Source organism: Talpa occidentalis, unplaced genomic scaffold (assembly GCF_014898055.3).
Source record: "Talpa occidentalis isolate TD23 unplaced genomic scaffold, MPIMG_talOcc4v2.1 talOcc4.14, whole genome shotgun sequence".
Taxonomy (NCBI): domain Eukaryota; kingdom Metazoa; phylum Chordata; class Mammalia; order Eulipotyphla; family Talpidae; genus Talpa; species Talpa occidentalis.
The window spans coordinates 72198539-72224275 of NW_023601433.1; the positions used below are offsets into that span (position 1 = coordinate 72198539).

The 25737-nt window shown below is 44.4% G+C and overlaps 1 protein-coding gene across 1 annotated transcript in view; it reads left to right on the forward strand.

Annotated features, from left to right (window-relative positions):
* Positions 1 to 25737, forward strand: part of MYO18B (myosin XVIIIB) — a gene marked incomplete at its 5' end in the record, with an annotated part of 234879 nt that overhangs the window by 136670 nt on the left and 72472 nt on the right. Inside the window, 3 exon segments of the mRNA XM_054694681.1 lie at positions 325 to 435; positions 4322 to 4426; positions 13882 to 14034. Of these exon segments, the coding sequence (XP_054550656.1) occupies positions 325 to 435; positions 4322 to 4426; positions 13882 to 14034 (369 nt within the window).

Here is a 25737-nt window from a genome sequence, read left to right on the forward strand (position 1 = left end):
CACTTTGTTTCATTTTTAATAGTGTCAAGAAGGATTCTGAGGTTACTTCTAAACTCAGTGGAAAAGAATGTAATTGTTTAGTGGTATCTGTTATGACCACAGGCCGGTATAGAGGCAGCATTTGAGCTCTCTACGTGCTATTTCTGACCATCCTGTGTGACCATCCTGTGTGCCCATTTGTGACCATCCTCTGACCATCAGGATACCCTGACTCTCATCCATGTACTTCAAAGATGAACACTGCAGTTGAAATGCCAAGGGTGACACAGGGGGCCAAGGCAGGTGGAGCGGGTGGTCCTAATGCACCATCTTTACTGCCCCCAGCTCCGCCAGCGCTTTGAGCTGGAGATCGAGCGGATGAAGCAGATGCACCAGAAGGACCGTGAGGACCAAGAGGAGGAGCTGGAGGATGTCCGCCAGTCCTGCCAGAAGCGGGTATGTGAGCAATGAGCCATACCCTTGATCCTTGGCCAATCAGTCTTAATGCCCTCTTCCTTGGCGTGAGGGGGAGACCTGGTTCTTTCTGCAGCCATTTGAGACCTTAGCTCCCTAGGTGTTTTCAAGGGTGCTGAAGCAGAGGGTTCTATCTAAATAGGATCCGGGAACTTCCAAAAGTCTCTAGAACTGTGCAGCATAATCACCCCAAGATTTCTGCCAAGAACCCATAATTCCATGTAACAAGTGCTTTGCATCAAGAAGGAGACCAGTGTCTTCTTGCTATTTCCCTTACAACTCAAATAATTTCTTACAATTACTCAAGTTCTTTGCAGACATTTCAAACAAGTCTAAGAAAACATAAACCCTTAAAATCTTTCCAGCTAGGCATAATCATTCTGACTATTTATAAGTATTCTTTCATATCTCTTTCACTCTAGTGCACGCACATGTTTGTAGAGACATCATTTTACCTAGACGAGGTCATGCTGTCCTTTTTATGCCACAGTGTGTTCTGGGCCTTTTTCTGTGCCTGTAAGTACAGATGCAGTGTACATGTTTAATGACTTAAAAGTCTTCCACCCAGGCCTTTGCTGTAATGTATGCAGCCGGGCTCCCGTTGTTAGACATTTAGGATTTTTCTGATGTTCTATTATTATAACCGGTGCAGAGGCAAACATCCTTACACACACATTTACTGGGTAGACGTAGGAGGGATGCTCTAGCTTCAGCCTCCTGCAACAGCTTTCCTCCCTGAAGCTTTCCTTCCTCGGGCCTTGTGTATCTTCTGTGCTTTGTGAACGTCTGAGAGAGGGTGAGGTGGCATTTCCCAAAGTTGATACCTACTATTAGCTCCCCAAACAGTCTCTCTGCAGAGACCTGTAGACTGCAGGGGTTGAGAGCCTAGGTGTTGAAATTCATAGGCCCTTGGTTTGAATCTTTGCTCTTTCAACTTAGCAACCATGTGATCTTAGGAAGGTGATTTTAAATTCTCAACTTCAACAAAAATTGATTCCATTCCTTGGCTCCTTGCTTTGTATTCAACACTGGTCACTCAGAGCCAGTTTATAAGACACACAAGAAAGCCAATCTGGCTTTATGTGGAGTCACAGTGACTCGTATCAAATCCCAACTCCATTAACTACCAGATGTGGGACTTTGGAGGAATTGCAGAACCTTGCTAATTCCCTGCATTTTTCTCATCTGTCAAATGGGATAATAATTGCTACCTGTTTGGGTCGCCGTGAGTTCAGGGAGCCACAGATGTGGAAACTGCATGGTGTTCTGCAATGTAACCCTTGTTTGTGGGAAATTTATGAGCTATACTGATGCGCGTGAATTTCCAAGCAGCCTGCCCTTCCTGAGGAGCCTGGCGACCAGCCTGCGGGGTGACTGGCTCTCGGGCATGATTAATCCACATAAAAGAAGGGTGTGGGCACTTGGGGCATCATCCTAGGCAGGGCTGGAGGGGGTCTTGGTGATTCCCAGAACCTCTGCAGGTGACAGGTGGTAGATGCTGCCGCATCTGCTGTCTGCCTTCCTCCACAGGGTCATATGGGAGCAAGTGCAACCCGCCAGGCCTCCCCAGGCTCAGTTAGGAGTAGCCAGTGATGTCAGGCTCCACTAGGCCAGTGTGACCTTGAGTTATGAGAGTCACACTCTCATAACCACCCGAAGTCTCAGCTTTATTAGCAGTGAAATGGGAGTGAAGATAGAAAATGCCCTACCTTCCCTGGAAGGGACCTGTGAACTGTAAAATGATGGGAGTTATTGAGGGGCAAGTTTCTGCTTATTTCCCACTATTGCATCTTTGGGAGAAATGACTGTCATTCTTCATGTGGGGCCAGGTTCTTTATGTCTGTCAGCTTATTTATACCTCATAAGAACTCAGTAAGGGTATTCTGCTTCTACAAATGAGGAAACTGGAATCAGAAAAATAAAGTAACTTGTTCAAGATCATCCAGCTGGGAAGTCAGGAGGTAGGAACTTGAGCCCAAGTATGTGTGGCTCCAGAGCCCAGTCTCTTAACCAAGATGCTAGTTGTGTGTGTGTGTGCGCACACGTGTGTGCCCTTGCTTGCAAATTGCAAATGTTTGGGTTATAAAAGACCATGTAGGAAGCACTCAAAAGAAGTCAGCCTTGGGCAATGCTGCACCCTCTAGCAATCCTGAACTTACCAAAGGCTCTGGTAAGTCCTGCGCCAAAGAACCTGTTACTTGGTGGTTCCCACACTTGTTCTAGCATGGGCTTCCCTTGCTTCCCTATCCGCACATCTTGCCTGTGAACCCCATGTGGGCATATTCTACAGAACACACCCCAGAAGACTTTGCCTTGCTTGACATATAGTTATTATTTTATATGTTTTTCAAAATGACTTTAGCTTTTTCATTCTTCATTTGGCAGATTATGAGTAGAGTGCCTGGTGTCTCTTACTCTCAAAAGAAAGTTTCAAAATGATCTTGCTTCTTATGCACGTGACTATCAGTCAGTGTTTTTTCCTCTTGCTGGGTCATGAGATGGAAGCCCCTGGTCCCTGCCCATGTGCCCCCTTCGGTGAAAGCTGCACAATTTCCGGTGCGTTCCAAGAGTGCCCTGAGCCAGGCCTGAGCCTTCTCCTGAGATGTGACCTAGATCCTCCTGAGAGTTTTCTGTGGACAGATTTATAAATGGAGAGAGTGAGGTCAGAGAGGTGTTTTTCTCCTTATGACAGACACCAACATTGACTTCATGTCTTGTGGCTGCTCTGCTCAGTCTATCTCTCACAGTGGCAGGAAATCAATTGTTAGCGACCTGGGTGGGAATGCTGATGACTGTCTGGGCTACAGGAGAGCTGGGCCAGGAAACAGAACACTAACTTCTCTTAGCAGCAACTGACTTAGGAGATGCACTTCATAAGCTCTCTCTGACTTAGTTTGCCTATCTGTGAAATAGGGTTATTGATGGCATGACAAGGAGTGGGAGGGTGAAGGGATGAGAAAACATGAGAGAGGATGATGGGAAGATGGTATACAAAGCAGTTACAGTGGGATATCCACTCTGGTGGGGGACTACCTGCCTTTGCTGGGTGATTGCTGAGAAATCAGAGCCAGCTATAAGTTAAATGAGTTCCTCAGAAATGAAAGTCTTAGTTCAGGTTGCAATAACAGAATATCATGGCCTGGGTGTCTTAAACGTTTATTCCTCATAGATCCAGAGGTTGGGAAGTCCATGTCCAGATGCCAGCAGAGTTGGTGTCTGGAGAGGGCGCTCTTCCTGGCTGTAGAAGTCTGCCTTCTTGTAGGCAGAGAGGAAGCAAGCTCTTCCATGTCTCTTCTTAGAAGGACACTAATACCAATCATGAGCACCCCACCTTCATGGCCTAGTTTCAGCCTGAAGCCTCTCTACAGTCCCATCTCCAAATCCCTTCACATTGGGTGTAGCGTTTCAACAGACTGGAGGTACACAAACATGCAGCTCACAGCACCTGATATTCTCAAATGCAACTTTGTATTGCTTCATAGTATATGTACTAAGAGAGGTGGAGACAATTTAATATGTTGAATGTAATATGTGGAGCTTTTAAAAGTCAGAGTGCCAAGACTTGTAAATATTCATGTGATGTTCCTGGCTATAGGAAGGAAACATCTGTCGTGGCTAGGGAAGTGGGCAAGAAGGCTTCCCATAATTGGCTAGTTCTTTCCATAGTTGTTCAGCTCCCAGACTTTTAGGTTCCTGAGTTCCCTGACAGAGACATCACAGCCCAATCACTGGGGCAGACTTTGTGGAACTGGGCGAGGACCCATGAGCTCCACATCCCTCCCTACTTCAGATGGGCACCCTGTCTTGTGAGGTTTGACCAGATGGATCTTATTTATCTTATGCGTGCATCTGCCCTTTGTGCCCACAGCTCCGTCAGCTGGAAATGCAGCTGGAACAAGAATATGAAGAGAAGCAGATGGTCCTTCACGAGAAGCAGGATTTGGAAGGCTTGATCGGAACTCTGTGTGATCAGGTAAGGGGGAGATACTTGTAGACACTTGGGTGGGTATATTCCCTGCCTCGGGGCTCTGTTGAGAGTGCAGAGCCATTGAGGGGCAGATTCATGGGGTGGTCCCCTGGAGAGGTCTTCAGGAAAGGCCCATGGCCAGTTTTTTTCAGCTGGCCTCCACCTGCTTCTCCCAAGTGCCCTGCTCTACCAGTTCTGCCCCTGCCCACACCTTCTGGCTCTTCTAGAAGAACTTCTAGTGTCCACACACAGTAGGGTTCCAGAAAGAACCCATTAAAAATAAACACAGTGGTGTGGACCACTGATTGCTTTGCCTTCAGCAACTGTTAGGTTGAGACTATAGACAGCACTTGCTTTAATGGGTGAATGGTAAAGTCCACTGTACTTAAAGCCTTATTAGAACAAGACTCTGGATGGGGGCACCCAGGCCCTGGGTCAGGCAAAGGGAACTTTAAACTCTTGCTGGGCCATTTCTGCCCACATGGCTGTGGGTGAGCTAGATATCTGCCTGAGCTTCTGGAGGACAGAGCTGTGTGGGGTTGCTGCCATCACTGTCTGTCAGTTCTCAGCCACAGCCCTGTGGGCATTTGGAGCCCCATCTCTCTGTTGGGGGAGGAGGGGGATGTATCCTCTGTGCTGTAGGATGTTGAACAGCATCCTCCACCCACTAGATGCCTGCGGCATGTTCCCCAGTTGTGACAACCACAAATGTCTGTAGACATTTGTTCCTTGGAAACAGATCACCACCCCCACCCACCCCACCCCAATACGGAGACGCTGTGCTGTAAGTAAAGCAGCCAGTGGAGCACCGCTCCTGATTTTAGAATTGGGGAGAATCACTCCTCCATCATCCAGTGATTCCTTTCCTTCCTGTACTGCTGCTACATGAAAACCCAGCACTGGAGAGAAATGCCTCTGGCTTCTGCGATTTCTTTTAATGTATCACAGGAGTGTATTTTAATATATTTGCTTAACACACGCTCATTGTCTTTTAATTAGCAATGATCTTGCTGTAAGTAATCTTCCCCTAGAGTCATTCCCTTTATTCACAAAGGAATGTGGGTCTCCTGCAAATGGTCATCTAGAGCAGCCAGGCCTTGGACAAATAAGAACTCGTTGTGTGTGTTTTTAAAAAAAAATTGGTTAAACGAGAGAATCCTCAAGCAAGGCTGTCATAGCCAGAGTGTCGGGAGCTGAGGGAATCAAGGAGGGACCTAGAGAATCTTCTTAGTGGGGTGTGGGTTGGGGGGTGGTTTCTAGCATTTCAGCCAAGCCAGCAGGGGCCCTCGAGTGCAGAGCCTTTGAGGATGCTCTCTCTTTAACTTCAGGGCCAGAGAGCTCAGCCTTATACCTGATTCTAGAATGATAGTCAGGAGTACAAGGGAGAAGGTTACATTTGATTCAGCCTAATCCATTTGAGAGAACAGAGTAGGAAGCCCAGTGAAGAAAGGTTTTTATTACTACTGGTAAAATAAATTTTCCTGTGAAGGGAAGGAAACTTTAAATGAATAAAATGCCAATTTTGTATCAGTCACCAAAGTGGGGCTTTTTAATAATTATCACATTTGATCATTTTAGATGTTTTTATTAAGATTCTTGCCAAACATAGAAAAGTAGACTGAATAATGTAATTCACATTTATATGCCAAGCAACCAGGGTTCACATAAATTAACATTTACCATATTTGATGCAGATATTTTTGAGGAAACCAAACATTTCAAAAACAATGGCTTCTTGGTTTCCATTCCTAATCTCCCTTCATTGCTTCCCTCTGTCAAGGAGATCAATGTGGGGAATGTTTCTTCATATATGTTTAATCTTGACCCCATGCAATATATGTGATTCTTCACTTTCCTCTGTTCTTATCCTGACTGTGGTCTTGAGTCTAGTCCATGACAATACCTGTAACTAGAGTTCATCCATTTTAACTGCTACGCTATATTCATATTTTTAATCCCACCCCTTCAATGGTGGATATTTTGTTGTTTGCACACTCAAAATTATGGTACATATTCTTACATATGTCTCACTATATACAGGCATGAGTTTTTCCAGGGTCTGTAGCTAGAAAAGGAATTTCTGGCTCCTAGGAATGTACCGTTTTAGAACTATTAGATGTTGTTCCCCAAAGTGGCAGTTTTCGTTGTCATCAGCATTTTATTTATTTATTTTTTGCTTCCCCACATCCCCACTAACACACGGCCCTGTCAGGCATCTAGAGCTCCTACCAGTCTCTGAGTAGTAAGCTGTGCTGCTTGTACCTCATTACTAGGGTGGTTGTGCAGTTTTTGTATTTATTATGGTTTTCTCTTATGTGAATTGCCCACTCAAAGTCTTTTGTCTTCTCCTTTTCTCCTATTGATCATTTGTGATCCTTAGACAAGATGCTAATCCATTTTTGGTTGTGGATTTTGCAGCTACCTCCTATTCTGTGGATAATCACTATATGTTGGACTTCACTACTAAACATTTTTTTTAAACTAATCATATTAATCAGTCACTTTGTATGGCTGAAGCTTTTATAGCTTAAGCTATGTTTCCTTAACTGAGGTCATAAGAATATTTCACCATATTTTTAAAAGTTCTTAAGTTTTGTTTTTGACAATTTTATTCTGATGCATTGTATGATGGAGACATTTATTTTTTTCATGAAATAGATTACCTTCATTTTATTTCATGAATAATTTTTTCTATAATTTCCAGATATGTGTGGGTGTGTTTATAGGCTACACCCATCCTGTTTAATTGATTTATTTGTCTTTTCCTGCACCCTATAGTCTTAACAGCTGGGTTTTGATAACTTGTGGGACAGCATACCTTGCTCATCTTTCAAATTGTTTTATCTAGTCTTCATCCTTTGATCTTCTTAACAAATTCCATAACAAAGCCTATTTGATTTTCAAATGCATTGGTTTGCAAGTTTGTTGGGAACATCATTTTTATGTTGAATGATTGCATTCATGCACATAACATAACTCTCCAAATAGTTGTGGCTTTCAAAAATATATTTTAGTATAAATTAAAAATTTTATAATAATAAATAAAATATTTATCTTTAATTCCATATTTTTCACAGAAGTTTTGAACATTTTTGGAAGATTTGCTTCTAGAAAACTTGTAGTTTTTATGGCTTTATGAATAAAGTATTATTTTGTATTCATATTTCAGTTATTTATTGTGTCATATCTGGAAATACTACTGATTATTATATGTTTATTTTGTATCCAGAAAACCTCCTGAACTCATTATTTTTCTACTTTTGGATTTTTCTTCCTGGGCAGTCTTGCCATTTGAAAGTAAGAGTAACTTTGTCTCTTCCTTTCCAATTTTTAGTCCTCTTTTTTTTGTTTTGTTTTGTTTTTTCTTACCTTATTACATTGGTTTAGGCCTCCAGTATAAGAAGAGAAAATAGTGGACACACTCTCCTTGGTTTTGACCCTAGTAGCTGTGCTTCTAAAGTTTCACTATAAGCATGACATTTTCAGAATGTGTTTACATAAATCTAATGAGATTGGCTCAGTCTTCTAATTCATTGTTTACTAATATTTTAAAAATTGATATTTGGCTGTTGAATATTATCAAGTATTTTTTCCAGCAATAGTTGACAATCCTATAACTTATCTATTATTGTAATATATTATATTTCAGATATTACAAGGTAGCCTCTTAGATTTCCCAGATAAACCTTACCTGGTCACAGTGGTTTTTAACACATTGTTCTTTTGAATTGTTCATGTTTGTTTGTTTATTTTGAGATTTTTTGACACCAACTCCTAAGTAAGATTGGTTTGTACATTTACTTTCTTTTACAGGCTTTGTCTAGTGTTGTACTAATCTCATAAAATGAGTTTGTAACTATGTCTGAAACAATTTTTATAAAACTTGGATCATGTACTGCTTGAAGGCTTGATACATCTTGCCTGTAATACATTTGGGCCTAGTTTCTTTGGGGGAATAGGATAGATATTTAATCACTGCCTTCAAATTGAGCATAAATGCAGATATTATTCTCTTGTTGAGTTTTGATGTTGAAAATTTTAGCTCATTTTTGATATTTATTATTCCACTTCAAATGCTTTTAAGTCTCATTTACAACAGTACATTCACCTTGAATTGCTGCTCTCACCTTATCCTTAACATGCTAACCATTTTGTCCTGTCCTTTGTGATTTCCCCCTTCAACCTGTATTTTAAAAATTGAGTTTTAAGTTTACTAATATTTATGATTATTTGGAGTAATTTTTAACATTGATTTTAGAAGTCCTATTAGATACATGATGTAGTACAGTGTATAATATTTTTTTCTTTGAAATTGTTGAAATATCTTTTTTGCCTCAGTTCCTGGTCAACTGTAATAATTTATAGACTGGAAAGTACCTGGCTATTTTTGAGGATTTATGTAGGGCAAATGAATAAAATTTATTAATTTTATGATTTAAATATTAAATTCAAATATAAAACCATAAAAATTAAAAGGTTTACAATGTGATTATATTTTAAAAGTCACCTATGGCTTTGCTTGATCTCTTTCTGAGAGTTCTGATATTTTCCCTTTATAATTGTGATTTTTTTTTTAAATAATAAATTTTATTTTTATATTCCCCATACAATTGCGACCCCCCCATTCTGACCCCAATAATTGTGATTTTTGCCAAGTTTTACTCATAATTCAATTACAATTTTGTCTATATAACTGTGAAGCTATGTTTTTAAGTGCATCTAAATTTGTTATAGCTTTTTTTATTATTGTGTTATGTTCTTCTTTCCTGCATGAATGATTTCTTTTTTATTGCTTACTATTTGCTGTTAATATTTCCATGAGTGATTTTACCTTCTTTTGCTTGATTTCTTTTAATTTGCCTGCAAGATCCTTTTAGAGTCCCTTCATTTTTTTCTTTTAAGATTCATTTATTTGTTTATACAAGCACTGGGTACAGTCAGAAGCGCGGGTATAGTCAGAATTCTCTGGTGAGAGAATTCACCAGAGCCAGAGCGGGGAACAGAACAAGCAGACTGACTGAAATACACTGCTGAGGGGAGCAGCGGGTGGCAGGAGAAGTCTGCGTGCCATGTGGGACCCTTACCGGCTGCGGGGATTGAACTGGCGCTGAAGAGGCTGCAGGCAGCTTCGCAACCCAGCACTCAACTGCTGCGCCACCAGGGAGACCCTGGAGTCTCTTCATTTTTAACTTTGCAAAAGTGTGTGTAGGTTTACTTCAAATAGTATAATTACATTATAGGATAATGCAATTTATTTACAGTTGTTATAATGACTAATATATTTGAAATTTTTTTCTATAACTTTATTTTGTGTTTAGCATTTGTTGGTTTTTTATCTCTTTTCTTTGCCACTTCCTTTATTCCTCCCTGCCTTTGGATAAATTGACAATATTTTCTTTCTTTTATTCACTATTATAATCTGGGGTCTTTATTCCCCCATATGTGCATATATTTCACTCACCCTTCACAAACCACCTATATACAGAATTTTTTGTGACATTTACCAACTGCCCCAGTTTGCCTTTATGATAAATGTCGAAACAATTGGGGTTTGAGTTTAGTTTCCCACAACATTAAACATCACTTAGAAATACGTGTGTGTGTGTGTGTGTGTGTGTGTGTATTTCTTAGGTGTAGTCCCCATAGAATTCCTACCACCAAGTCTCCCATGAACCATCACCCCAGTCTCTTTTGCTGTTCCCACCGCCTCTGTTTTAATCACTCTCTTCCCCCGTCCCCTGCTGAATTTCTCTGATTTGTAGTTTCCTGCTAGTTTTTTCTCCCCCCCCCATCCCTATTTGGTTCCCGTATATATTGGTTATTTACATTTCACAGATAAGTGAAACCATCCAATATCTGTCTTTCAAATAATATTTTCTATGTTCCTTTTTGCTCTATTGTTCCCTGTTCTGAAGCTACAACCATTTTTCTGTCCTTTTATTATTTTTTTAAAGATTTATTTATTTATGCATACAAGAGCCGGGGCACAGGCCAGAGACACGGGGTGGTGGGGGTGGTGAGAGGATTCACCAGAGACAGAGTGGGGAACAGAACAGGCAGACTGACAAAATGCACTGCTGAGGGGAGCAGCAGGCGAGACAGGAGAGGTCTGCTGCGCCATGTGGGTTGCTCCCTGGCGGGCCAGGGATCAAACTCTCGGATTGCTTCACAGTGTGGTGCTTAACCCCTTGTGCCACTAGGGAGGCCCCATATTTCTATCCTTTTAGTAGTCACTTATAAATTTTAAAATAAGTACTTAATCATAATTTTTTAATCTATTTTGTTTATTTTTTTACAACAATGCTTTGTTCTTCCATATAAAAGAGAAAAATGAAGCTCAAAAGGTTAAGCAAATTGCCCAAGGACATGTAGTCCAGGTGGATTTTGAAATGAGTCTTATATTATTGGAACATTTGTATTTTTTTAATCTAGTGCCTTCTACTTAAAAGTGATTAGGCCCAGTGAACTACAGCCATCCTTCTGGGGGCATCTTTTTCGTTATGTTTTCAGGCCCCACCATTAACTTGCTGTAGCACCTTCAGCAATACACATTCTCTCTCCAAGCCTCAATTTCCCCATTTGTAAAGTAGCTTGATTGTTGCTACCCTTTCCAGAGATCTTATTTTAAAAGTGTGTGAAGAATTTTTTGTGACAGACATTTAACAACTGCCCCAATTTGCCTTTATGATAAATGGTGAAACAATTGGGGTTTGAGTTTAGTTTCCCACAACAACATTAAACATCACTTAGATTTATTGGTTAATTATTCACCGACTTTATCTAAATTTAAATCTTTGTGCAGTAAAATGTGAACTTGCAGAATGACATTTATTTCCCATTAACCTAATGAGGCTTTTTTCCCCACCTCCTCTCCTGAAGCAATTCATTATGGAGGGAGGGTGACTTAGTCTGAGATCTTGTTGTCAATTTTTTGCCATGATCTCTCTGGAAAGGACATGTTGCACCATTTTCAGGGTCTTTCTAGCAGGGACAATGATAGAATCTGAACTGTCCCTACTACATGGTCATTGCCAACTCCAGGGAACATGCCTGCTGTCAACTAGTCCCAGGAGAGAATTAAGGGCACTTCAGAGCAAAAGCAGATAAAAAATAAGAAAGGTGGTACAAAGCATGCAGCTTGAGTAATCACAGTAAAAAATCTGGGCTTCAGAGGAAGTAAATCTGGGGACAGGTGCCACGAGGTCCTGCGGTACAGGGGCACTGTCTGTTCTAAGTTAGCACTCTGTTTCTGGGGGGATTGTGGGCTGTGGGTGTTTCATCTCAGGCCCCTGATAAATTCTGCACCTCCCTTGCTTAGTATCAGCTTGTATTCTTTTCTGCAAGAAATGGTCAGTTTAAGATCCCCTCCTGATGCCAGTTCTGAAGAGACTTGCATTCTAATGCCCAGCTATCTGGGTTTCAACTCGTTTGTAGGCCCTAAGCAGTGATTGATCTTGGGCAGATTATTATTTCCACATTGGTTTTATCAGTTGTTCCTCACTTACTTAGCTCTTGCTTGTCTAAGGCTCTGCCCAGTCCCAGCTGGGTAATGTTCCTCTGTGCTTCCATCACATCTTTTGTATTTTTTAATTAAAGAGCAAAGCATATCTCTCCCATCATATATTTTACTAAACTGACCTCTTTCCCAGTCAGAAAAGCTAGGTGTGATATCCTAATTCTGCCACTTATTAACAGGTGTGTGCTTATGGGCAAACCTCTTCACTCTCTAAGCTTCGGCTTCATCACCTGTAAAATGGGAATCCTAACCCTGTGTGCATCGGGTCACCATGAGGACAGGGAGTGTCCATATCCATAAAGTGCTTAGAATGACATCTGACACTTAGAAAGCCCCCATGTGGGTGAGCTATGACTGCTTTTATATAGGTGATAGTAATGATGTCTGTTGTTCAGCGATTGTCACAGGAGTTAAATGCAGTCACATGTGCCAAAGAGCCTGGCATGGTGCCCCATCCCTGCTTAGCTCATTAGGTAGATTATATGTATATATATAGAGAGAGATAGTAATAGATATTGCTCTATCTATACCAGTATTACTGCATGTTTGTACCTGTGTGTATATATATCAGTATTTTAAACTTAACAAAGCAATACATCTGAGAACAAGACATTGGATTCTAAGAGCCAACTCATCTTTCAAAGAGTTCAAAACAGGTGGTAGAGAAATAGGATGCAAAATCTAGGGGAGGTTGTTGAGGTCATCAGACAATACTCATCATCCTTTTTATTTGTGAAGCACTTGACAGCATACAAAGTGCTTTCCAATCCATTATCACATCTGATCCTTGTCTTATCTCAACACAGAGCACAGGGATTTTTTTGTTACCTCTTCTAGATAAGGAAAAGCAGGTTCATAGAGCTGGTGTGACTCTGCCCCAGTTCCCCCTGCCAATAAATGGTGAGCCAGGATTTAAAGCCTGGGCCACCTCATTCTAAATTCCAAGTCCTTTCTAGAATGCCACAGATTCTAACATCCCAGGAAATGGTTTGCATTTGGCAGAGAGGCCTGATATCCAGGTGTGTAGAAACAGAGCCCCCCTGCTGAGACACCTGCACCCTATTCTCTTTAAAATACCCCATCTGATCAATGGTGCCACACTCTTTCTCTGGTCTCTTGAAGGGTCTGAGAGGGGACTGTCTATTCTAAGTTAGCAATCTGTTTCTGGGGGGGTTGTGGGCTGTGGGTGTTTCATCTCAGGCCCCTGATAAATTCTGCACCTCCCTTGCTTAGTATCAGCTTATATTCTTGGCTGTGAGAAATGGTCAGTTTAAGATCCCCTCCTGGTGCCAGTTCTGAATGTGGCTTCTTCAGGTGCCACTTGGCGACTGTCCTTTAAATTCAGGGCCTGTAAATTCAGGATTCTGAGTGAAGGAATGTGCTTACCTCTGGCAAGGTCCCTCTGTAGGAAATGACCTCATCCACCTGTCCTTCAGCAAGCAAGGAGAACCATCTTAAGGCACAGAAATCACTTGGTTTAGATCATCCAAGGAAGCAAGGCTGTTTTAAATACTATTTACTAAAGTGTAACATGCACACAGAGAAGCACAGAATATCCCACCTAATAGCTCAATGAATTTTCATAAGCTGACAAAATCAGTGCCCAGATTAATAACATTAATAAGCCCTCAAAGTCCCTCTCCCGCCTGTCCAGTCACTGCCCTCCAGGGGTGGGGGCTGTCGTGTCTTCATCAGCAGAGGCCTCGCCTGACATGTATGTTATATTAGCTGAGCACATATTTCATATCACAGCACCCTGGTGGCTCATGCCATTCCCGTTTTGCAGATGAGGAAGCAGAGCCTCAAGGAGGAGTAGGGTCTTCTCCAAAGTCATACAGTATCCTCCAGTGGCAGATGCAAGATGTGAACCTAGGAAGTCTGGCTCCTGAAAACTTAGACCCTGCTGTGCTGCCTTAGCTCATGAGAACCTTTCCTTGGCTTCCAGATTGGCCATCGGGACTTTGATGTGGAGAAGCGTCTCCGGAGGGACCTCAGGCGGACCCATGCACTGTTGTCAGATGTGCAGCTCCTTCTGGGGACCATGGAGGAGAGCAAGACTTCAGTCAGCAAAGAGGAGCTGGAGAAAGTGCACAGCCAGGTAGGTGTTTTGGAGTTCCCTGAAGACTTCACTGGAGAGGATGCCACAGTCTAAAGAAAGGCTCTTCCTGCCAGGTCTGGGTGTGGCCATGGCGCTGCAGGGAGGTCTATAGGCAGATGGGCCAATGAGGGCCTGGATGGGCCACATGAAGGTGGCAATGAGGAGAGGGGGATTATATATGACTAAGGAGTCCTATTTCCTTTTTGAGGGCTGAGGCAGCAGGAGTTTTGAGGCCCTGGGCAGAGCAGGACCCTGGGACAGAATAACTGAGTGCTGCACACACCCACACGTGTGTGTGTGTGTGTATTTGTGTGGGAGGGTTATGACCAACAGATCTGGTTATGAAACTAATAGTAATAGAATGAATCACGCAAAGCCAACTCCGAGTCCCAGCAGCCATACCAAGCAGCGCTACCTCACCACCTGTCAGTGTGCTAGTGATATTGATCACGGGATGATATTGATCACTGCTTGTTCCGTTCTGGAGCCCCCGCCACGTATACCTCTGTGCAGGTTGTGGCATTGAGTTTCCAAGAGAACTGGAGTGAGATGAGGATGATCATCTCTATTTCATAAGTGAGGTGACTGGGTGGCAAGGAGGGGTGGTAACCCCCACCCCAAAGTCATACAGCTAGAAAGTGGTAGAGGCAGGACTTGAACCCAGGTCTTCGGGCCCCACCATCCCTGGCTGACAGGAGGCTCTAGGAGGTGAGCCAGCCTGGATGAGGGCTTTGGCAGAAGTGTCGTTATTGCAGGCTGTGACAGGTGCAGACAGAGTACCCGGGGCAGCAGGTTCTGAGCAGTGTGAGTAACTCTTCTCCTGCAGGGTGGTGGGAAACTGGGGGAGAGAGGTCCTGGAACAGAATGACTTCGCAAGAACTCAGGACTTGCTACCTATCTCCATGGGGAGCTGGAAGTATGTAGGGAGGCTCAGAGCCCTGCTGGGGTGTTGAGCTGAGCGTACTCTTGGTGCTACCCGACATTACATATCTCCCTCAGGCAAGCCATTCCTGATGAATGCAGGTCTGGGGAGAGGGAAGGCATTTCCCCTGCCTCCACCTCTTCATCTCAGAACATGACCATCTCTTCCTCCTCCACTTCTGGGTGTCTGTGCTGTGATAGAAATCCATGCCTCAGCCATGCTGCATGGCCAGGGACTGCTTTATCCTTACCGAATATCCCCCCAAAACTCAGATTCATGATCTGCACTTTCAGATCTGACTCCTGAACAAAACTATACACTTCTGTGGGCAGGACTATGTGTCACTCATCTTTGATGATGCCCATCAGGCCGTTGCACATCATCAGTACTGAATAAATGTCTTCCTGTTGATTTCAGTCAACTTGTCTTTCTCCTTTGGCAAATGAAGACATGGTGGACTGGAACAGGTGAGGGTTTCACCCGAGGTCACACAGAGGTTAAAGGCAGAGCCAGCCTTGACCCATACTCACTACTCCAAACCCAGGGCTCCTCTCTTTCTTCTGGAGGAGGTGATGACAGTCAGCAGGTCCCTGGGAAGGCAGCGGGAGGCGGCAGTGTCTGGCGCCAGGTGTTGGAAACCCCATCCAGAGATCAATTTCCCAACTGTAAAAAGAAAAGTTTCAAATCAAGATTATCATCTGAAAGTAGAAGAGCTTTAAAAACAGCCAAATTCAGATTTCACCAGCTTCTCCGTTAATGTCCTATCCCTGCTCCGGGATCCAGGACACGGTAGTACATCTGTGTCACCTGGTCCCCTCTGGTCTGGAACAGCCTCTCAGTCTGACCTTGTCATTTAATGACCTTGACAGTTTTGAGGAGTACCAGTCAGGCGTTCTGGAGAGCATCCCCCAAGCTGGGTTTCTCTGCTTGCTCCCGATTAGGCCAGGTTTCTGGGTTTGGGGAAAGCGCTCTCCAAAGATGCAATGCTGTTAAGCCAGAGACAGTTGTCTCCTGACAATTCTACAATCTCTGTCATCAAGTCACTCCCTTCTAGGGTGACCTGTCCTGCACTACCCTGGTTTGGTGCTAACAGTCCCTTGATCCGGGCAAACAAGGACAGTCAGTTCCTCTACTATGTCCACATCATCAGAAAACTGGAATCTCCTGTGCATGAATGCAGCCCCATTCAGCCCTCCTGATGCCCCTGGGGGAGAGAGAGTGGTATTGCTCCCATCCAGAGGTGGGCAGCAAAGCACCAGAGGTGACACAGGGGGTGGATGGGGGAACTGGGCTTCAAATCCAGGGTTTCATCTAGGGTTTATGATTCTAAGTGTGGAATCCGGGGGTTCTTTTGCCTTCGCCTGGATCTTCCTGTCTGGCAGGCTGACCAGGTGGGTGGGAGACCCTGATCCTTTATAGACTTTCCTGAGGTAAGGGGAGAAGCGTGTGTGCTTGGTCAGCAGCCAGGCCTCTGAGGGTCGTGCGTCCCCCTGGCCAGGGACCACGTCCTCTGCCTGTCTCCCATCAAATATGGGGATGCCGCAGCCTCCAGGCCTTCCTCCCCCACCCTGCAGGTGAACATTCCTGCAAAAAAAAAAAAAAAACATTCTGGTTTTCTTTCTTTCTTGTTCTTTTTTTAGTATTCATGAGAAATCTCCCTCTGCAGGGTTAAAATGTGTGTTCTTGGAAAATAGCAGTATTTAATGAAGGCGCCTTGAGCTGAATCAAAGGGCTTCATTCTTCTGAAAGTCCTTCTTCCCTGTCTCTGCATCCGGCTCCTATCAAAGGGAATTCACAGCCTTGGCTTTCTGGTGCTGTTGTCATGGAAATGGTTATAAGGATGGGATCTGGTGGGCCAGAGGTCAGGGTACAGTCGCTTCGGCTCCCAGCACACGTGTCCCGGATGCTGGAGTCGGAGCTAATCAAATAAAGCGGCGATGACATTGGGCATCACCGTGTCTCCTCTCTGATGTGTGGTGTTTGTCCTTTACCTGCAGGCTCTGGGGACAGGACCAGGAGAGCAGACGAGAGGCAGGAGGGGGAGGGAGCTACTTTGCTGCTGGCTGTACCTTACATGTGGGTGTGGTGTTGAATCATTCATTCATTCACTCATTCATTATTATTTATGCAGGTCTCCTGTGTGTCAGGGGGTGTGCTAGTCTAGGTGTATAATGGTTGGCAAAATAAGTTATATAAGGGGCCTCCCCGGTGGCACAGCAGGTTGAGCGCCGTGCTGTGAAGCTGTCCGCAGCCTCTGCAACGCAGGTTTGATTCCTGGCCAGCCAGGGAGAAACCCCATGGTGTGGCAGACCTCTCCTGCCTTGCCCCTGCTCCCCTCAGCAGTGTCTTGGGACCGTCTGCCTGTTCTGCTCCCCACTCTGTCCCTGGTGAATTCTCTCACCCTCCTGCCTCTCTCTGGTCTGTACCCGAGTTCTTGTATAAATAAATCTTTTAAAAAAATAAGTAATATAAGTGTGAAACTTACCTGATGGAAAAGAATACAAACAACTATAATGCAAATAAATGGAAATACCCTGCACCTTAATTCAGGTAATAAAGGAAGACAGCTGGGTTTTAGAATAAGCTTAGCTTGGGTGGTCAGTTCAGCCTCCCTGGGAGGAGAAGGATCTGACAAGGACCAGAATATTCAGGGCCTGGAAGGTTGTCTCGGTGTGGCCAAAGTCATTGGCGTATTGCAAGCAGAGCCTGACATAATCCAATGCACTTTTGATAGCACCACTTGCCTGTGCCGAGAATGACTTGAGAGAGGGGGTGGGCGGATGTTTAAGGAGGCTGGTGAAACCTTGTAGGACAGAGGACGTGGTCACCTGGTTGAGTGGAGATGGACATGGCAAGGTGGCAAGAGGGACAAACTTAAGGTGGTTTTGAAGTTGGTGGGACTTGCAGATGGCCTGGAAGCCAGCAGTGCTGTGTTGTTCCATATTATTATGTAACCCTCACCATACCCTAGAAAGTGGGTATTTCTATTTTTGATCCATTTTGCTAATGAGGAAGCAGGGTCTGAGAAACTGGGTAACATCCCCAAGGGCACACAACAATGTATGCCTGGAAGCTGTGGATGCCAACAGTTTTGTTCTCATGCTTCTTCGTTTATGTAATCTGGACCCTGCTAACATTTGTCAAGCACCTACTACATCCCAAGCTTTTCTTGGGTGTCTCAGGGTCCCCAAACTCTGCACATCAGAGGACTTCTGCACCATTTAAAATCATAGTTTCATAGCTCCCGCCCCTAAATATTCTTTCTTACTCTGGATTAGCATCCAGAAGCGGCATCTTTGGGTTCTGATGCAGGTCTTAGGACAAGCATTTAGAATTGTGGGCCCCAATTACCCCTCAATTGCCCTTTGAATTTCAGTGCCAATAGATCCATTTTGCAGATGTGCCAACTGACAGTGAGGCTATGTTAGTAGGACAGATCTTAGTTCAACCTAAATCTTAGTTCAATCTAAAACTAAATTTTGAGTCAATAGAACCAGACCTGGCACATGCTTATTTTGTGACTTTCAACAAGGACTTGACCTCCCCAAATCCCTCTCCTAAAGTGGAGTGCTGTCATCACTTGCTGCCCCAGCAGCCTCTCAAGGACAGATGAGATCAAACCCGCCACTTGCACACACCCCCCCACATGCACCCCACAGCCGTTAGAGCTCAGTAACTGCAGGGCCAGATAGAAAGGTTTACCCTGCCAGGACACAGAGGAGGGAATGTGTTTGAGTGCAACGCTCAGAGAACTAAGTGAATTAAGCAACTATCGATTTGATCTCCTCTTGGATGAATCTGAGGCCGGGGCAAGGGATATGGAGAAAACACAAGGTCCCTGCCCTTGAGAGGTTCCCTGTCCGGGTGAGAGGTCAGCCTTGGAGCACACCCCTGCCAAGCAGGCTGATGAGCTCCGCATGGGGGGAAGATATTGGGGACTGAACCTACAAGGAAGCGTGGAAAAGGAACTGGTGGCTTCAGCTGTCTCTGTAAAGATGGAAACGAATGGCTGGTTAGGTGAGGGGCACTGCGGCCTCTCTAGGAGGAAGCAAAAGGGCAAGAGGGGGCTTTCAGCTTGGGGTTGCTGGGGTAGAAGGTGTTGGGAATCGGAGCAGAGACTAAGCCATATGGAGGCTGCCAGCTCGAGAATGGTCTAGTTTGTCTGGCTAAGGAGGTTGAGCTTTCTCCCAAAGGTGACTGGGAGCTATTGAGCAGGCAAAGTAGGGGTCAGAAGAGCTGGTGAAAAATGGCTGTGTTCCAGGCCCAGCAGAAGCACTGAGGTGCGGCGTCCCAGACCCACAGCAGCTCGGAGAGTTTCCGCAGACCCGTCCTGCAGAGTCCCTGCATTCTTCCAATAAGGACAGTCTTCACTTGTTGCCATTTCCCCACGGTTGACAGCCCCGAGGGCTTATTTGATACTCTCTCCCCAGTTTTCCTTCTTTGAGAGCTTTGCTTACATCTCAGAGAACACCTGAGGTTTAAGACCTGGGTGATAAAACAGAGCAAGGTAGAAGCCCTTAGGTCAAAGCCTGCCTCTGCTGCTCACTAGTTACATGATTTGGGGCAAACCACGCTGCCTCTCACAGCCTCCTTTTTATCACTTACAAGGGTGCATTTTTTTCCAACTTACTGGACTGATAAAAAGAATTCTAGACCGTGGATTTGAGAGAATTCTCTAAGTTGAAAATGATATGACTATGATTTTCAAATGGACAGCTTCCCATGGGCTCCCCCGTCCCACATTCTGGTGTCAGTTGTTGGAGGCTTTGGTCTCTGAATGTATGATTCTCCAAGATCTCATGAAACAGGTAGACTAGGCAATGTGTGGGGTTGATCTAATGACACCTGTTCTTTAGGAGCCAATTACTAATTAATTCCCATGGAATGTTTCCATTGGAAACAAACTAATCTGGAGAACAGAAGCAGTTCCAACAACCAAGATATATAATTGAGATAATCGCTGTGCATAAATAACATCTGTGAGTAGCAGATGCTGGCACCTGGCTCAGGAGAGAAAGTAGAAGATGATGTCTGCTCTAGGCCAGGGGGGCTTCTTTTCTCTCTCTCTCTCCTTTGATTCATGCCTTTGACCTTTGTATCCTCCCCAAAGGAAATATGTTATTTGCTTCCTGTTAAACAGAGAAGAGTTTGCACTAAGCTTTTTAGCTATATACTTGATTTATGCTGGAAGCTGTATTCACCCCTTCCTGCTGAGAACAAAGCTGTTACCAACGTCTCAGTCATTGTACCCCCTAAATAAATCCATCCTTTCTCCCCCCACCCCACATTACATGTCACCTGTATCTCCCACTTGGAGTTCTCTCAAGTCTCTGATCTCTGATCTTTTCCAAGCAGTCTTTCTGCTACCTGATCTTTGGAGAAAGAATATGAAAATTTAACTACAGTCCTGGCTCTTTGGGTTCAGGATACTTTACTGACTTCTGCGAATCTCAGAATGCAGTCCAGATTCCTCAATTTGACTTTTATTTATTTATTTATTTTTGCATAGAAGAACTGGGGTATAGACCAGAGGTATGGGGGTGAGAAGATTCACCAGAGACAGAGTGGGGAGCAGAACAGGCAGATCTACGGAAATACACTGCTGAGGGGAATAGCAGGTGAGACAGGAAAGGTCTGCTCCACCGTGTCGTTTAGCTCCCTGGCTGGGGATTGAACTCAGGCTATAGCAGTGGTAGCGCTGAGATTTAACTCCTAGACCACCAGGGAGGCCCCCATTTGACATTAAAGAAGCCCTCCTATTACACCAATCAGCAGCATAGTACAACTTGGGGTGCCCATGCCTGTCCCACTTCTCTACCTTTGCCTGAGATGTGCCCACTGCTGGGTCTCACTTCTCCCCTTTGACACCTCTTTGTCTGATGAACATCTGGTCATTTGATGAGCCAGGGGTTGGACCTTGTCTCTGGGAGCCGTCTCTGACTCTCATGGCTTGGGAGAGGCCCAGCTTCTCTCCTCCAGAGTCCTGGGTGTACCCCAGTGGTACATCTCAATCTCTGGCAATTACCTACCCCTTTGTCCATTTGCTCATTTACCTTCCAGATTTGTTCAAAGTGCCAAAGGTGCTGAGAGGTTGAACTGGGATTTGAACCCACGATGCTGACTACAACACCTGGAATTTAGTAACTATTCCTGGGAGCCACCAGCATCCCTCCTATTGCCTTCCTGCTGTGTCTGGGCTCTCATACCCCTTCTGGAAGCCCTGAGTGCTCCCCGAGTGCTCCTGGGTGATTCTGGCTCAGCTTCCACTCACCCAGTGGGCTCCTCAGGCAGGCCCCTTAGGCTGGGAATCTTCTGCACAGTGAACTCCTAGGAATGGTTACCTCGGCCACCCCCTCTTTTAGTGCAGGGAAGACAAAACCCTCAATTCTTCCCCAGTGCCCTCAGAGGGGATGTTTGTCACCAGGTGTCACCCATGCTTGCCTGAGACACTGAAAATAATGACTAAGCTCTGGCAAGATGGTCCTGCTGGGAGTGTTTTGTGTGAGTGAGGACTTACGAACACGGCTCCCCAGCCAGGAAGCATAGAATAGGTGGCCTGGGTGTTTCTTTGAAGAGAGTTTTCTTTTATTAAAGATTACATTGGAGTGAATTGATTGAATATTAACATAACCTCTTGCCATAAAAGATGAAGATCAAATTGAAACTGGTTAAAGGCATGGTTTTCACAGGCCTGGTCCCCCCACAAATTGACATGTCCAGTGCTGTGATGAATGCAGTAGGGAAGGGCTGGTTCTCTGATAGGCCAGGAGGCCTGTGTGGTTACCTGATAGGCCAGGAGGCCTCTGTTCATCTGCCCACATTGACCTGTTACCATTTAGCTGTGGAGGACCAGGCCCCAGAGCAGCCTAACCACTCAGCAGGTGACAGCCATTTTAGTAATGATGACCCGGATGGTGAGCACCCAGGGTTTATGTTGTGCCAGGCATGGGTCCAAGGGCTTAGATAGCCTGAGCTAACTCCCCCGTCCCACCCACTTGAATGTGAATCCACCAGAGCTGGGCTTTTGCACTTTGGTGCAGGAGTGTGTGCATCTAGCAAGTGTCCCATGAATGAGCCAGGCCGGGGGAATGATGGGGGGGCAGAATGTCAGTGGCTCCGTGGGAGGCAGCCATGAGTATGCCCACTTTATAACGTCATAGAGGAGGAAGCTCAGCATATAGGAAACTCGCCCAAAATCAGAGTGGGGCGGAGGGACTGGGAATTAAAAAAAAAAAATTATTTAGAAGGAATTTCAAAGTTATAGAAAGTTACAAAACTTCCTCTATCCCTCTCACCTAGATTCATCAATTTTTAGCATCCTGTCCCATTTATTTTATCATTCTCTCTCTAAATTTAATTTTCTGAATTATTTGAAAACAACCTACAGACAGGATGCCCCTTTATCCTAATCAAAATCAGAAAATCTAACATGATGAAACACTTTTCTGATCCAGGCATCAGCAGACTAAGGCAACCAGTCTTAATCAGCCCACTGCTTTTTTTTTTTTTTTTCTGGTTTGTTTCCTGTTTTATTGCTGCCTGTGAGCTAAGAATGTTTTTTGTTTCTTTGTTTTTAAATGGCTATCTGTAAAACCATTAGATGGAGACCTTTATATATCCTTCCATTTTGCCTCTTGACTTGCAAAGCCTAAAATATTTACTCTCTGGCCCTCGAAGGAAAAATTTGCTGACCTCTGATCTTTACCTCTGACTATTCAAATTTTTCCCTTTGTCCATTAATGCTCTTTATAGCAGATTTTCTCCTAGTTCAGGATCCAGCCCAGGATGCAACCCTGCTGGCCTTCAGTCCTCCTGATCCTGTAGATCCTCAGCTTTCTCTGTGCTTCGTGACACTGGCATTTGGGAGAGCTTGACTTGTCGTGTTGCAGGATGTATCCGTCACTCAGGTGTGCTAGAACTTGAACCTTGTCCTTCTGATATCAGGGCCATTTGGATTCCTGCTGGTCTGAGGGCACTCCCGGGACACAGGACTTTCAATCTAACAACAAGGAAAGTCTCAGGCAAATGGGTTTGAGACTGGTCTTCCCGCAGCCAGGTCTCAAGCACTGAGTCATCCTGGGTATGACTAGATTTGTAGCAAGGAAGGCCCGTACTCCAAAGGCACCTGGTACATTTGGGGGAAAGGAAGATGAACCAGGTGCCTGTTTCAGAGCCTTAGATAAGATCATGTTGCTCCTGAGCGGAATTCTCATCAGTTGCCTGCCCTGCCCGTGTAGCTTGCTTCCCCCTCCCCCGCCCCACTTATGCATATGAGAGCTCTTGCTGTTGTTGTCTGCAATATTTGGTTCATTCTCCTTGACATTTTGTGAGGCTATGTCAGTTTATCCATTTGCCTTTAATGGGCATGTGGGTTGTGTCTAGATTTTGCTTATTATAACAATGGCCACTGTGAACACTTTTTGTTATTGGAGGCAAGGATGACGTGCATTTCTGTAGGGTGATTTGCCAGGTGTGTGCTGTCTCTGGAACACACATGCATCTTTAACTGTACACATCTTCATCCACTGACCATGGGGTTGCATTCTGCTAAGTTCTTCCTAAGTGGAAAATATAGAAAGTCAAAAGCACTAAATATAGTACACTATAGCATATTAGCTCCTTCTGCTTTTGTAATTACAAAAAAAATTTGTGTGTATAGAAGAACTGGGGTGTAGGCCAGGCCAGAGGTGCAGGAGTGAGAGGATTCAGAGTGGGGAGCAGAGACAGAGTGGGGAGCAGAACAAGTGGATTTACTGAAATACATTGCCAAGGGGATCAGCAGGTGAGACAGGAGAGGTCTCCTATGCATGTGGGTCAGCTGCCTGGCTGGGGATGTAACTCAGGCCTTATGGTGATAGTGCTGAGACTAGTGATAGCTCTTGGCCACCACGGAGGCCTGTGTATCAGTTGTTTACTCCGGTGATCTCATGACTGACTGAGAGCTGCCACTGCCCAGCACCAGATGAGAGGACCATGGTACCATAGACCAAAAGATCAAAATTAAAAAATTGAAGTACAGTTTCTACTTAATGCATGTTACTTTCACATGCTCTTAAAGTTGAAAATGTAAGCAGAAAAATCTTAAAAGTAAAAAAAAAAAAATCCTAAGCTGGCAATCATCTATAGTTGGCACTACCTAATGGTTTCTCAAAGTCTCTGTAGACAGGTGTGTTTCCACTAGCTGGATATGAGAAGTCTACCATTGTCCCATCCTTGTCAACACTTGGTATTGTCAGTCGTTTGTATTTTAGCCATGCTGGGGGAAGAGGTATTTTTGTGGTTCGCTTTGCATTTCCCTGATGAGTAAAGAGGTGGATTACCTTCTCAAAGGAAAAACAGCCTTAAGCAACTTTTGCCTGTTCAAGTCATATGCTCATTTCTCTATTGGGTATTTTCCTTCATGATTTGTAGGCTACTATGGACATAAGCTTTTTGCTATGTGTGTTGCAAACATTATCTCCTACTTTATGGCTTACTGTTATACTCATTTAGAAGTGTCATTGCATAAATAAAAGTCCTAAATTATAAAGCAACTCAACCGATCAATCTTAGATATCTTGGAATCCAAATTTAAAATCATTTGGTCAGGCAAAAGGGATTCTGCTTAGCTGAATGTTCTGGTAAAATGAAGTATCATGGCACAAGTAGGACTGCCCTACTTGGAGTTCGGTCAAGGCATGCATGGAATCCAACCCTTCCTCACCACCCATGTTCAACTATTCTCTGCTGAATTCTTCTACTTTGGGGACTTGGGAGCTTCCTTTTGTAAAGTAAGGGAGGTTTGAACTTTCCTGGGGCTTTTCAAACTGTGTGTGTATATTTTCTTTTTAGCAAAAGAACCCCCTTATTAAAGGTAAAGCTCCCCAGGATGCCCTCTACACCATGAGCATTCCCTACCCAGGACTTGACTGGGCTTCCTTTGTGTATTCTGAATTGACCTCCTTCTAGCTTGGAAGACAAGAGAGCTACTCAAGAACTGGGGAGTTGCTGAATAAGCCTGGGGTCACTTATGCTATCCAAGTCATTTCCTTCTCCAGGATGGGTCCCACCTATGCTAGTGTCAGGTGTCTGGTGTCTGAGTCAGAGACCTGTGCCTGGGAGGAGCCAGGGAACAACTGTGCAGCTGATGGCTCTCTGAGGAGGCTGGGGGCTTTTGTAGGTAGCAGATGTGGTGGTAGTTCAGGCTATAGACTCAGGCAGCCCCCCTGATCATGCTGAGTTAGTAATGAGCTGAGCTGATGTCACTGCCTGGCTCTCTTAGTACATGTGCATGGAATCCCTACATGTGAGGACCTAGAGGTGAGCAAGACCCCAGTGGTCCTCTAGGAGCCAGCCTTCTAGCAGGAAGACAGACACGGAGGCACTCAGATGCTGGATATGCTCACGTTGCTGGCATATAATAAAAAAGGGGGGCATAAATAACATGGGGGTGGGGAGGGCCTTTTTTGAGTACTTTATCTTGCTTGTCTAAGATTTTCTTTCTTTTTCTCTTTGGAGAGCATCAGTGTGCTCCAACTCTGTCATCACCAGAGGGGAAGTCAGGAAGGACATTTTTTAAGGACATTTTTGTGTGATCTGCAATCAAGATCCTTAATCCTGTAATACAAAATTAGGAATGATCCTTGAACCCTCAAAGAAATAGTGTGCATTTGTAGATTGTGAATTTGTAGGTTGGCTCCATATCAGTGTTGTCTATAGTTTGCGATGTTGGTGATTCCCTTAAGAGGAAGCCTTCCTGCTGAAGGTTAGCACTTCTGAGTGCCCTGTTGGGATGCCAAGGC